The following is a 14,736-nucleotide window of genomic DNA, read 5'->3' as shown; positions in this document are numbered from 1 at the left end:
AAAACTAGAAAACAGAAGCTCAGGAAGGATATAGAAGAACTCAACACCACCAACAACCAACTGAATCTAATTGGCATTTATAAAACACTCAAGTCATGGGGCGCCTGGGTGGCTCAGTTGGTTAAGCATCGGACTCTCTCGGATTCTCCCTCTCTCTTTGACCCTTTCCTACTTGCGCACGCACTCTCTCTCTCTCTCTAAAATATACACATTAAAAAATTTTTTATAGAACACTCATAACAGCAGAATGCACATCGTTCTCAAATATAAATCTAACAAAACATGTACAAGATCTATATGCTGATAGCTACAAACTACTGATGAAAAAATTTGAAGACCTAAACAGTTGGAAAGACACACCACATTCCTGGATGCCAATTCTCTCTAAATTGTTCTACAAGATTTAAAGCAGCTTCAATTAAAATTGCAGCATGATTTTTTTTGTAGGTATAGTTAAGCAGATTCTAAAATTTATATGGAAGGCCAAAGGAACTAGAATAGCTACGACAATTTTGAAAAAGAACAAAGTTGGAGAAATCATACTACCCAATTTTTTAAAACTTTTTTTTTAAATACTTATTTATTTTTGAGACAGAGAGAGACAGAGCATGAACAGGGGAGGGCCAGAGAGAGAGGGAGACACAGAATCTGAAACAGGCTCCAGGCTCTGAGCTGTCAGCACAGAGCCCGACGTGGGGCTCGAACTCACGGACCGTGAGATCATGACCTGAGCTGAAGTCGGACACTCAACCGACTGAGCCACCCAGGCACCCCTAAAACTTTTTTTTAATGTTTATTTATTTTTGAGAGAGAGAGAGAGAGCAGGGGAGGGGCAGAGAGAGAGAGAGAGACAGAATCCCAGGCAGGCTCCATGCTGTCAGCACAGAGCCTGACGTGGGGCTTGAACCCATGAACCATGAGATCATGACCTGAGCTGAAACCAAGAGTTGGACGCTTAACCAACTGAGCCACCCAGGCGCCCCTCACACTACCCAATTTTAAGGCTAGTTAATAGTGAGAAAAATCAGATCAGTGTTTTCCTGGGGCTGAGGGCAGACATACAGAGGGACCAAAGGAAAGGATTATAAAGAGACACAGAGAAAGTCTTGGAGTAGTGGATAAATTCATTATCTTACTTGTGGTGTTGGTTTCATTGACGTATATATGCGCCAAATTTATCAAATTGTACACTTTAAGTATGTATAGGTCGATTATACTCAATAAACCTATTTCTTTATAAATTTTTTTAATGTTTATTTTTGAGAGAGAGAGAGAGAGAGAGACAGAGTACAAGCAGGGGAGGAACAGAGAGAAAGGAAGACACAGAATCCAAAGTAGGATCCAGGCTCTGAGCTGTCAGCACGGAGCCTGATGTGGGGCTTGAACTCACGAACCATGAGATCATGACCTGAGTCAAAGTCAGATGTCCAACCGACTGAGCCACCTAGGCGCCCTCAATAAAGCTATTTTTTTTTAAAAACGTATTCTTTCTAGGGGCACCTGGGTGGCTCAGTCGGTTAAGTGTACAACTTCAGCTCAGGTCATGATCCAATGGTTTGCGAGTTCAAGGCCCGCATTGGGCTCTGTGCTGACAGCTCAGAGCCCGGAGCCTGTTTCAGATTCTGTGTCTCTCTCTCCCTCTGCTCCTACCCCACTCACATTCTGTCCCTCTCTCAAAAATAAACATTAAAAAAATTAAAATAAATAAATAAATACACTAAAAATTATAAAAGTATTCTTTCTATAAAGTCATATAGTACTTTTACATTTATTAGGTGGCTGTTGGAAGCATGCATTTTGCTAGAGTGTTTAATTCTTAACCTCCAGGAATATTTTAGCTTGTAAAAAATAGCATATAGGAAGAATAATATGAGGGTAGGTTAGCATTGCAGTATATTTTATAAAACTATGATAAAAATAAAAAGGAATATAATCATAATAAGTCATTACCAGGCCAGTATTTATTAATTTTTTGAAGCTTTAGGTATAATAAGTAAGGAATACAGAACAGATAGGGTCCCTCCCCACTCTCCTTCTAGCTATTTGCAAAGAATCAAGAGGTTAATTTACAGTTGAACAATTCTTTACATTTCTATAATACCTTTTCAGAAGGCCTTGTAGTGTTATCAAAACTACCTGTCACCCCTTACTAAAATGCTCTACCTTAAAAAAATTGTAAATAAAAATTTTTATCACATCATTTATTTTTTTGGTAACTACATTGAAATTTCAGCTCTAGAATTTTCTGTATCTTCATCCTGCGTAGGGATAGGGAGGAATTCCTTTGACTCCCAGGCCAGTTATCTGTTAAAAAAAGAAAGGAGAGAAACTTTGCTAAAAGATAACTCCCAAGTATTCTTTAAAAGCAGTTTTGTGATTCATAATACTATTACTTAGCCACCAATCATCCTTGTTTTATTTCCTATCATAAAAAGGAATTACTTGATTAGGTGGTCCATTGATAATAATCCAACTGGCAACCATCTACAATTAACTTGTATTTAAACCTGAATTTGGGGCACCTGGGTGCCTCAGTTGGTTGAGCGTCCAACTGTTGATTTTGGCTCAGGTCATGACCCCGGGGTTGTGGGATCGAGCTCAGAGTCGAGCTCTGTGCTGAGCATGGAACCTGCTTAAGATTCTCTCTCTTTCTCTTTCTCTCTCTCTCTCCACCCCCCCCCCCCGTTTGCCCCTCTCACCCGCTTGTGCATGGTCTTTCTCTCTCTCTAAAATAAAATTTAAAAATACCTGATTTTATTTCTATCATCTTCTTATTTCTTTTCAGCTTGAGAGGTCTATGACTTTTACCAGTGTTTGTTTTGTTGCAAAAAGGAAGTTAAGAAACCCAAAGATATTTTTGTGACATCAAAACAATCACCTGATCTTTTTAAAAAAGTGTTTAATGTATATTTATTTTTGAAAGAGAGAGAGAGAGAGAGAGAGAGAAAATGAGTGGGGAAGGGGCAGAAAAAAGAGGGAGACAGAATACAAAGCAGGCTCTAGGCTCTTAACTGCCACAGCACAGAACCCAAAGTGGGGCTTGAACTCGCGAACCGTGGGATCATGACCTGAGCTGAAGTCAGACGCTTAACCGACTGAGCCACGCAGGCTCCCCTCAATTGATCTTATAAACATGTTTCAAACACTGGTTTTCCAAGCCCATTCTACCAATTTATAGAATTTCAACAAGCACTACTGAAGCCCCAAAATATTTTGAAGTACACCACAAAGTAGGCTGAACACATCGTCCTGGGCTTATAGTCTAGAAAATCTAAATAAAAAAATTTTTAGGCTACTTCTTAAATGTTGATTTATTTTTGAGAGAGAGAGAGTGCAACAGGGGAGGGGCAAAGAGAGAGAAAGAGAGAGAAACAGAGGATCCAAAGCCGGCTCCATGCTGATGCCAGAAAGCCCGACGCGGGGCTCAAACTCATGAACCTCGAGATCATGACCTGAGCCGAGGTCAGACGCTCAACCAACTGAGCCACCCAGGCGCCCCTGAATAAAATGTTTTTACAAGTCTAGCATGATGTTTACAAGTATGAAAAGGCACTAATGGCTCAGTTACTTAGCCAAGGATCTCCCCAATCTCACCCTCAAGATAAAAGAAAGAGCCAGATCACCTTGAAGATCCCACCCGCCTGAGGCTGCTGCAGAAGCTTCTCCGCGTCCATTCCATCCCGGGCACATGTCACGTACATTTCAGAGTAGTCCTTCCCTCCGAAGCAGCATGATGTTGTTTTATCAACAGGCAACTTCACAGTTTGGAGTCTTTTCCCTAGAGGAGCAAATATTTTATTGAAAGTCTAGCTCCAGCAAATCTCCAACCTGCACAGCCTTTCTGGACTCCTTGCAGAAGATTAGGGATATTCCAAAAAGAGGAGTCAAAAAGTGGAGGTCAGATACCAGCCATGTATTTGACTTAACCTTCCCTGATGATTTGTGTTGGCCCAAAAGACTTACCTCCGCAGGAAAGGAAGACTGACTGTAAATTCGGGGCTATATGTTTGGCCTTTATTTCCAAAATCACCCTACCGAGACCTTTGAATATATCTCTGTATAACTTTGTCAGTAATGTAGTTTCTCCCGTTGCTAGTGTCTGTTTTTTTCTAGATAGGGCAGGGATTTTTTTTTATTTTTACCTGTCTCAGGATCTAAACGAATCACTCTTCCTCCATTGTAACAGGCCACCCAGAGCTTCCCCTCAGCATCAATACACATTCCATCCGGAATTTGTTCCTCTTTCTCCAGCTTATACACACTTCTGCGGTTGGCTGTAGTTAAAAACAAACAAATACACACATGCGTACAACGAAACAACAGGCCGCTCAATACTGAGCATCAGACAGTGATGCTCAAGCTGACTGTAAATCCTGATCACGTTTCCTTAGTCAGGGTCTGGCATGTGAGATGGTTCAGAAGAGGTCATAACTTTATTTTTTATTATATTTTTAATGTTTATTTCTTTTTGAAGGAGAGAGAGACAGCATGACTGGGGGAGGAGCAGAGAGAGAGGGAGACACAGAATCCGAACCAGGCTCCAGGCTCTAAGCCATCAGCACAGAGCCCGATGCAGGGCTCAAACCCACAAGCCACGAGATCATGACCTGAGCTGAAGTCGGAGGCTCAACCGACCGAGCCACCCAGGTGCCCAAGAGTTCATAACTTTAAAACAAAAACGTCCAGGGGTGCCTGGGTGGCTCAGTTGGTTAAGCATCTGACTCCTGGTTTCGGATCAGGTCACGATCTCGTGGTTTCGTGAGTTCAAGCCCCGTGTCTCGGTCTGTGCTGGCTGCCCAGAGTTTGCTTGAGATTCTCCCTCTCCCTCTCTCCTTCCCCAACTCATGCTCTCTCTGTCTCTCTCAAAATAAATAAACTTTAAAAATTAAATAGATAATAAAAAACAAAAATGTCCAGAAACGTAAGTAGGCACTCCTCAACAAAGGATTTTTACCACATGATTTGGGGATGATCATACTCTCTTTGGTTTGGGTACAGACCTATCTGTCTAAGCTTTCAGAGGAGGAGAGAAAAAAGTAGAAATTTTTTAATGTTTATTTATTTTTGAGAGAGAGATTGCAAGTACGGGAGGGGCAGAGAAAGAAAGGGGGACAGAGGGTCCGAAGGGGGCTCCACGCCGACAGCAGAAAGCCCAATGCGGGGCTCAAACTCACGAGCCATGCGATCATGACCTGAGCCGAAGTCGGACGCTCAACTGTCTGAGCCACCCAGGTGCTCCAAAAAGTAGAATTCTTTTTTTTTTATTAAAAAAAAAATTTTTAACGTTTATTCATTTTTGACAGACAGAGACAGAGCATGAGTGGGGAAGGGGCAGAGAAAGGAGGAGACACAGAATCCGAAGCAGGCTCCAGGCTCCGAGCTGTCAGCACAGAGCTCGACGCGGGGCTTGAACTCACGAACTGCGAGATCATGACCCGAGCCAATGTCAGACGCTCAACCGACTGAGCCACCCAGGCGCCCCTGGAATTCTTAACAAAATACCAATAGTTCTCTTTGAGGCTGACCCGAACTGAAGCTCTTGCACATCTTAGATACATTTCAGTTTATGGTTATAAAAATAATGGTACCATGTGAACAGTTCACGTGCAAAAACTAGTAAGATGTACCAGTTCTGTTTCTGCCAAATGCTCCAAAATCATCTTATCAAAACTAAACATTGAAGAGCTTGTTCCTGGGGCGCCTGGGTGGCTCAGTCGGTTAAACATCCAACTTCGGCTCAGGTCATGATCTCACGGGGTTCTTGAGTTGAGGTCCACCTCGGGCTCTCTGCTGTCAGCACAGAGCCTGCTTCAGATTCTGTCTCCGTCTTTCCCTGCCCCTTCCCTACTCACGCTCAGATGTGCTCTCTCTCTCTGTCTCAAAAATAAACAAACATTCAAAAATATAAAAAAAAAGCTTGTTCCTGAAAGGAAAGGTATTCTGAAGCCAACTAACTGGCTGGCATTAAAGGGGGAATCACAGTATACAAAAAAACCATCAAACTCCAGAGGATCTTTACGAAATCCAGGTCATTCTAATAACTGCACTGGGTTATGGAAGAAAAAAGTTTAAAAAAAAAGCAACATGTGTAAGTAGGGGCGCCTGGGTGGCTCAGTCGGTTAAGCATCCGACTTCGGCTCAGGTCATGATCTCGCGGTTTGTGAGTTCGAGCCCCGCGTCGGGCTCTGTGCTGACAGCTCAGAGCCTGGAGCCTGCTTCCGATTCTGTGTCTCCCTCTCTCTCTGCCCCTCCCCTGCCCGCACTCTGTTTCACTCTCTCTCTCTCAAAAAATAAGCATTAAAAAAATTTTTTTAATAAAAAAATGCATAAGTAAAATGGGTAAAAACAGTCATAAAACAGAGCACTTTATATTTCAGAGCAAAAACATCAGTACTGAAATAGTTTGCCTCTGGTTAAATTATACGAGAGTCTTGTGATTTTTTTCATGTCATTTTCATTATGGGTTTGGCTCTTGTGGTTTGGCACCTTTCACAAAACAGTTTCAAGCACTCCCTTCTAGATTTTTCACAAGAACTCCTCCCCTCCCAGCTTCCAACTACGGCTCATGTAGAACCCATTGACGGAATTGAACAATCTGCAACTACTTTGTAAACTTCTCTATTTTGGAAGATTATTCATCTGTCCCTGAGTAGCTTCCTATGGTTAACTAAAGCGCAAGTGAGAGATTTCAACCCCAAACCTTAACTTTCTCTTCCTTTAGCTCATTGTCCTGTGTATTGCTTCCCTATAGGCACATCCTGGTAGAATAGGATCCATTTCAAGGTGAGCCTCTTTCTAGAGATGGTGGCAAGAAAGGGAATTAAGGATCTATTCATATTATTGCAACGGCGGCCACCATTAGTTGTGTTGAGGGCCACGGCTTCACTGGAAAAAATAGTCAGGTCTGTGTAATTGTGACTATACTGGCATAGTAACCACCAGACAGTCCCTTATTTCACAAGTGAGGACCTTTTTTCTTAAGCTTCCTTACTTATTTATTTAGAGAGAGCATGAGGAGGGGAGGGGCAGAAAGAGGAGAGAGAATTCCAAGCAGGCTCTGTGCTGTCAGGACAGAGCCTGACTCAGGGCTCGAACTCACAAACCGTGAGATCGTGACCCGAGCCGAGATCAAGAGTCGGATGCTCAACCGACTGAGCCACCCAGGCGCCCCCCCCCCAAATAAGGACCTTTTCAGACGAGTTGAGGAAGAGGCAGCTTACTGGTTACATACAGAGGGGGGAAAAAAAACTCACCAGCAGTATTAAAAGGAATAATGAAAAAGTACATACAGATCTTTCCTGTCTGCAGGTCGTAGTCAAAGGCATCCACGGAGTAGGACAGGCTGTCAATGTAATAGAAGATTTTGTGGTCCAGGGACCAATCCAAACCATTGGAGATGTCCACCTGGTCAAAGTACTTTTCCACGTGGTGGTCAGGAAAGAGCGAGTACAGGGAGCCCTGGTGCCGCTCCAGAACTGCTGGGGCCGTTTCCTCGGCCATGGTGCCTACAAAGCCCAAAAAGCACCGAGGTTAGCTCCACAGCATCTTGCCCTGTGCCCTGCACCACCTCTTATCCCAGGGTTCCCTGCCCATCATCAAGTCAAGGAGATGATCATACAATCCCAACCTGGGTCCCGTTTCCAAAAATGACAACTACTGGGGTGCCTGGGTGGCCCCGTCAGTTGAGCGTCCGACTTCGGCTCAGGTCAAGATCTCAATGGTTTGTGAGTTTGAGCCCCGTGTCGGGCTCTGTGCTGTCCGGGCAGAGCCTGCTTCGGATCCTCTGTCCTTCTGTCTCTGCCCCTCCCCGACTTGCTCTCTCTCTCTCTCTCTCTCTCTCTCAAAAATAAACATCAAAAAATTTTAAATAAACGACACCTACCTTGCTTATAATGCAAATTAAACTTATACCAACAGGTTACTTATAGTTCTTCCAGATAAGAAGGAGTACATGTTCGCCAACCCCATTTTCTTGCCCTGAGCACAACTATAACGTCTGTAACCATGTGGCTATTTGGGAACTCTGAAAAGTACGTATCAGGCAGCTCCAGGGAAGAACACCAGAATGTGCAATGCCACCTAACTGGTGGGGAGTGCTCTGTTTTATTTTCCAGTATGTCCCAGCTTGAACTCAACACGGCCTGGAACTTGGACGTGAGCGCTGTGGCAAAGACCGGGATCCAAGAGGAACCCTCTGAATCTGGCCCAGGGAGCAGAAAAGGAAACTCCTGAGGCTCAGAGACTGGGTATTTTCCGTGCCTTTCTCCGTTCCGTCAGTTCCGCGGCAAGGGTAGCAACGGCAGACGGTGGCCAGCAACAGAAACTGCAGGAACCACGACTCAGGGAAGGGGACATTCCTCTCCATTTGGTGAAGGTGTAGCTCCAAAAAGGCAGAGCCAAACACTGCTGTGTTTACGTTCTCTCTCTCTCTCCCTCCCTCCTGCTGCTTGGCCCCCAGAGACAGCACCGTCCTAGAGACAGGGTGGTTTCTGGCTGGAGGAGTGACAAGGAGAGAGCCAGGAAAATGGAAGGCACCCGGAAATAGTGAAGAGGGATGTTGCTCAGAAATTGGCATTCCATAAAGCTGTTTATGATCTCCAGGCTCATCTTCAACTTGTATGTGCACGAATCTGGTTCTAATTAGCATACCAAAGACTGGGAATGAAGCTGTGGTTAGAACTCCTGAGTCTCAGACCAGCGCTGAGTGGCCCACATGGGGACCAGATCCTAGGAGTACCTCACAGACAGCAGGTCACAGCTTTTCTGGTAAATACTCTGAACCTAAACATACAGGTTGCTTACTAAGACGAATGTGTCAATATTTGCCGTAGGATTTTTTTTTTAGTTTTTTTTTTTACCGTTTATTTATTTTTGAGAGACAGAGAGAGAGAGAGAGAGAGAGAGAGAGAGAGAGACACATAGAGTGTGAGCAGGGGAGGGGCAGAGAGAGAGAGGGAGCCACAGAATTCGAAGCAGGCTCCAGGCTCTGAGCTGTCAGCGCTGAGTCTGATGCAGGGCTTGAAACCATGAACTTTGAGATTATTCCCTGAGCTGAAGTCAGATGCCCAACCGACTGAGCCGCCCCAGACGCCCCAAAAATCACATGTTCCGATGGGGCTTACATGTACATATATAAAGACAACACAGGGGCACAGGGGCGCCTGGGTGGCTCAGTCAGTTAAGTGTCCGACTCTTGATTTTGGCTCATGTCCTGATCGCATGGTTCATGAGATCAAGCCCTGACTGGGGCTCTGCACTGACAGCAAGGAGCCTGCTTGGAATTGTCTCTTTCCCCGTCTCTCTGCCCTTCTTGTGTGCGTGCTCTCTCTCTCTCAAAATAAGTAAACATTAAAAAAAAGACAACTATAGCATAAATAAGTGAAGATCAATTGAAGTGGTAAAATATTGGTTCTAGACTGCAAAAAGTTAACTGTATATTTTGCAATCTCTTCAGAAGCCCTTAAAAACTATACAGAGAGATATAGTAAAAGATCACCACAAATAAATTAAAATTGAATTCTAAAACAACGTTCACACAACCCAAAAGCAGGCAGGAAAGGGGAAACAGAGGAACAAAAAATACAGAGGGAAGGAAGAGAAAGCAACTAACAAAATGGTAGATCTAACTCAAAACATATTAGTAATTACAGTAAATGTAAATAACCTAAACATATCAATTAAAATATTTTCAAGATGATTTAAAAAAAATCCAACTATCTGCTAGGTATAAGAAACTCACTTCAGATATAATGATACAGATAGTGACTAAGTGAAAGGATAGGAAAATCTACACCATGCAAATATTGCTCAAAATATTAGGCGACCCTGACGACATCTTTATTTTGTCTCGCAAAGTGCCACAGAACTGGGGCACCCGGGTGGCTCAGTTGGTTAAGCGTCTGACTCTTGATTTTGGCTCAGGGCATGATCCCAGGGGCATGGGATTGAGCCTGTATCGGGCTCTGAGCTGAGTGTGGAGCCTGCTTAAGATTCTCTCTCTCTCTCTCTCTCTCTCTCTCTCTCTCTCTCTCTGCCCCTCCCCTGCTCATGCTCTCTCTCTCTCTTTCTTAAAAAAAAAAACGAATAAAACATTAATAATAAGAATAACAAGAATAATAAATTTAAAAAACAAGGGGAGTTGGATGGGACTATATTCTTCAAACATGGCAGTGTCATAAAAAACAAGAAAGGCTATGTACTGTTCCCAACTAAAGAAGATTAAAGAGACATGTCAAGTAAATGCAATACATAATCATAGACTAGATCCTGTGCCAGAGGGGAAAAAATGCTATAAAGGACATTATTTGGTTAATGGCCAAACTGGAATATAGATAGTACATCAGATGAAATTGTACCAATGTAATTTTTTAATGTTTTGTTTAATGTTTATTTATTTTTGAGACACAGAGAGAGCATGAGCGGGGGAGGGGAAGAGAGAGAGGGAGACACAGAAACCGAAGCAGGATCCAGGCTCTGAGCTGTCAGCACAGAGCCCAATGCAGAGCTCGAACCCATGAACCGTGAGATCACGACCTGAGCTGAAGTCGGACGCTTAACCGACTGAGCCACTCAGGGGCCCCAAAACTTTTTATTTATTTATTTATCTAAAAAAAGTTTTTAATGTTTTTAAATTTATTTTTGAGAGAGAGAGAGAGAGAGACAGAGTATGAGCAGGGGCAGGGGCGGGGGTGGGGGGGGCAGAGAGAGAGGGAGACAGAATCCACGAAGCAGGCTCCAGGCTCTGAGCTGTCAGCACAGAGCCTGATGCGGGGCTCGAACCCGAGAACCACGAGATCATGACCTGAGCCGAAGTCGGATGAAGTCGGTTAACTGACTGAGCCACCCAGGCACCCCACAAAACCCCTATTTTAAAACTCATTTAAACTACAAAAGTACCATGCACGCTTTAGTCTCTGCTGGAGACAGAAATTGAAAGGGATATTTATGAAGCCTTTCTTACGGGATTTTGTTTTCAGTCAAAGGCTACTCAAGTAATGATAAAAGACCCCAAGACCCATTACTAGTCCAACTCTAAGTCTTGCTTATCGCCAAGGCTCAGTCAACAGGTGCTAGAGATAAACCATACCAGCAAAGTATCTCCCAGCGGGATCCACCTTCCCATCATTGAATCGATTGTTTTTCTTATCTTTATCTACTGTGGCCAGGACAGCCACCGACTGATCTTCCCAGTTCAAAGCACAGAACTTTGTTCCAATGGTGGCGACGTAGCCTCCTGACTGGCGAAGGGCCACAGAGCTGACGGGGGCATCTGCAGAAGCAAAAGCAGCATTCAGGACTCGACACGTGGGCCAGCGGCCCAGCGGCCCACCGCAGGCATCAAGCCACCAGACATCCCCGAGGGGATTCCACCCCGAGGGGATTCCAGCTCTTTTGACAATGGGAGTGCCCTCTCCCTTCAGTTGAAGGGTGCAGACTACCTAACCAGAGTATATTCATTGAGCAGTGTTCTGGGCAGCAGGGCTAGAAAGGGGAATGAAACCCAACTCTTCTGGAAGCTTCCAGTCTAGTGGGAGAAGCAGGGAAGTCACACTGCGACAGCCACCATACACTGGGGCGGGTGTCACATCAAGTTCGAAGGAGGGGGTCCCTAACTGGGGTGGGGGGACAAGGGGACACCAGAGTAGCTGTCACAGAGCAAGTGATGCTCGATTCACCTGGTCTCCAGGATACCCAGAGCTACAAACTGCGTTTGGTTCTGGTAACTAGGCTTTGCGACATCTCATTCTCCCTCCGAAACAGGGCTTGTCTCTCTTTTTTCTTTTTTTTTTATATTATTTTTGAGAGAGAGAGAGAGAGAGAGAGAGAGAGACAGAATCCGAAGCAGGCTCCAGGCTCTGCTCTGTCAACACAGAGCCTGATGTGGGGCTTGAACTCACGAACCGCGAAATCATGACCTAAGCCAAAGTCTGATGCTTAACCGACTGAGCCACCCAGGCGCCCCTCTCTTCTTTCTTTTAAGTAGGCTTCACAACCAGTGCCGAGCTTGAACTGACGACTCTGTGATCAAGACCTGAGCTGAGATCAAGTGTCGGATGCTTAACCGACTGACCCACCCAGGCGCCCCTACATTTTGTACTTTTTAAATGTTAGGTTTCCTGGGTTTAGTATTTTTCCACATATAAGGAGACTTCTGAAGTGGAGAGACTGATTACCATGGTGAGCAATCACAGGAAACCAATTGACCAGAATTTATTTTGAAAACATTTTCTGAGCACCTCTTCAACAAGCACAAGGCGCCAGGTGCTCCGGGAGCAGGTCTTAGCTAAAAGCCCTGTTCAGAAGTTGATTCCAGCCATCGAGGGGCCCGGAGAATGTGCGGGACACTATAGGGAAGGTCACATTCTCATCATGGATCCTGACCTGTGGCCTGAGACTTCCTAAGTGACTGCTGACATCATAAGCCTTTTCTATGGTTTGTGGGGGGTAGTTTGCAGATTGGAGGTGGGGATATATCCCTAATGTGTGCAGGCTGGCAAAGAGAGACTGGGGAAGGCAACAGGTCCCTGTCCCCACTCTGACCGCTGGTCACAGTCACTTTGCCTCCAGCCGAACTGATATCCCTGGGTGAATTAAAAAGCTGTTCCCTCTTGGGGCGCCCGGGTGGCTCAGTAGGTTGAGCATCTGACTCTTGGTTTCGGCTCAGGTCATGCTCCCTTCTCTCTCTGCCTCTCTCCTGCTCTCTCTCTCTCTCTCAAAATAAATTTTAAAAATTTAAAAAAAGAAGCTGTTCCCACTCATTAAAAAAAAAAAGTTTGAGGTCACCAGTTCTGGGATGAGCCGTCCCCGAGGTCACAGGAATTCCTGGTATCTCTTCTCATTAACACAAAATAAGCAACTTCCTTATCTCTAACCAAGCCCACACCCTTCCCGGCCAGAGAATGAGAAACCCCTCCACTGGGAATCACGTGGCCATAAACAATCTCATCCAAATGCCCTTGAATTTCGTCCTGAATCTTATTTTGTTACCATGATCCTGAATCTTATTTTGTTACCATGACCGGATAGGCCTGGTTGATGCTTTGTAAGTCTGAAAGCCCTTCTTTTTATGTTCAAAGGGATATGCCTGTTATTTCTTTTCGCAGATTAAGGGCTTGGCCTGACCCAGGATAAGACAGCCTTTGCTATGCCACAAACGGGGTCTGCAACTTTTAAAGCTGTTACCCGAGGATGTTACGGAAAGACCCTACTGTGCGCCCCCTGAGCAAAACAAGATGGGGAAATGTTGCCGTCTCCCCCACAGAGGAAGAGGAAAGTATTGACCATCCAGAAGTTTCTCCTGGGTCAAAGTGGGAGGACACAGGGGATACAGAGAGCAGGACAATCCAAAAGTGTTAAAGCATACCTAGTACCCTTTACCAGGAAGGTCCCTGGGGAATGACACATCAGGTGACAGCCACTCCCCAGGGAAAAGACAGCCATCCGGGCAGGTCCCAGAGAGAGCCCCGCCTTCATCCTTACCCACGGTCACTTGCTGCACTTCCTTGCTGAGCGAATCCCACCGGCAAACCTTTTTTGCCGGAATATCGACGAAGAGCAGAGAGTTGGACGCCTCCTCCCACACGGGAGATTCGCCGCACCGGCAGTTCTCCGGCAAAACACACTCAATCTTAACGGAAGACATGATCATGCGAGAGATCTCTGGAAGGTTAACAGAGATAAGGTAAAATGTAACCGCGTCGGGCAACTTCAGCAAAACACCTGGCCTGAGGCGCTGGTAAGTACAGACTGGGTTTTTACCAGAACAGGAAAGCCACTTTTCCCTTCATCAGAACAAAATAACGCCATGTGGCAGGAAGACACGCATAGGAAAATGAAGACAGAGCTGACAGTCCAGCATGAGACATCTTCAACTGACTTACTTCCCAGTGCCTATTTTCAAGCTATCTTTTGAAAAGAGAGGGGGCAAAAAATCACAACACCCCAACATCCATACCTCGGTGCCAATGACCCTCGGAGAGCTGGCCGCTCGGACGGGGTAAGGCTGCCCTTTATGCCTGCGCCCTAGCCCCCAAGGTGGGGCGGGGGCGGGCAGCTCCCTCATTGGTGGCCCCTCCCCCGCCTGCAGCACACCAGCTCCCGCCGCCCTCCCCCTGCGCGGATGGTGCGGATTCCCCTCTCTGACCGCTCAAAGGCCAGAACCTTCCTGCTCTGCCTTTTTCTGAACTGCACTTTTCGAAATACATTCCTCCGTGAACTGAATGAGAACGGACACCCCTTTTCAACTGCACGCGATGGAAGGGGTGCAGAAAAGGGCACGGTCTGGGCACCCCCGTGGGACAGCTGTTTCTGGCCGCCTAGCAAGGCACGGTGCCAGTTTGGCAAGGAGTCTGAACTCCGCAGGCAGAACATTTCATGCTGGGACTTTAGGCCAGAGCGTGACCAGCGAACGGGGAGAAGACAAAGAAAAATCAGAAAAGAAACAAATAAACCAACAACATTACCTAAGTAACCCCATGGGCGAGGAAAAACAGGCAACTTTCTCCCTGGCATCTTTCTGCTTTGAAGTGAGGGGTCCCACCCACGGATGGGGCAAATGAGTGACACGGGGAAAAGGAAAAGAATCTTTGTTTTAATTAAATTTCCTTCGATACATTGTTTTTTTTGTTGTTTGTTTTTTTGTTTTTTTATAAGAGACACGGCTCAAATAGGCTTTAAATGCTGACTGCCAGCGTCGTAGCATTCGGAATCCGCGCCGGCTGTTAAAATTTGGCACGG

At 45.4% G+C, this 14,736-nt stretch overlaps 1 protein-coding gene across 1 annotated transcript; it reads right to left on the bottom strand.

Annotated features, from left to right (window-relative positions):
• Positions 1-1,740: 1,740 nt before the first annotated feature.
• RGN (regucalcin) lies at positions 1,741-14,039 on the bottom strand. The gene is made up of 7 exons (XM_049644595.1): positions 13,955-14,039; positions 13,480-13,659; positions 11,087-11,269; positions 7,290-7,505; positions 4,143-4,274; positions 3,624-3,778; positions 1,741-2,304 (listed from the first exon to the last, which is right to left on the bottom strand). The coding sequence occupies exons 2-7, from the start codon at positions 13,646-13,648 to the stop codon at positions 2,254-2,256; spliced, it is 906 nt and encodes a 301-aa protein (XP_049500552.1). The 5' UTR covers positions 13,649-13,659; positions 13,955-14,039; the 3' UTR covers positions 1,741-2,253.
• Between the last annotated feature and the right edge of the window lie 697 nt (positions 14,040-14,736).

Source organism: Panthera uncia, chromosome X (genome assembly GCF_023721935.1).
Source record: "Panthera uncia isolate 11264 chromosome X, Puncia_PCG_1.0, whole genome shotgun sequence".
Classification (NCBI taxonomy): domain Eukaryota; kingdom Metazoa; phylum Chordata; class Mammalia; order Carnivora; family Felidae; genus Panthera; species Panthera uncia.
This window is presented reverse-complemented; position numbering and strand designations above follow the sequence as displayed.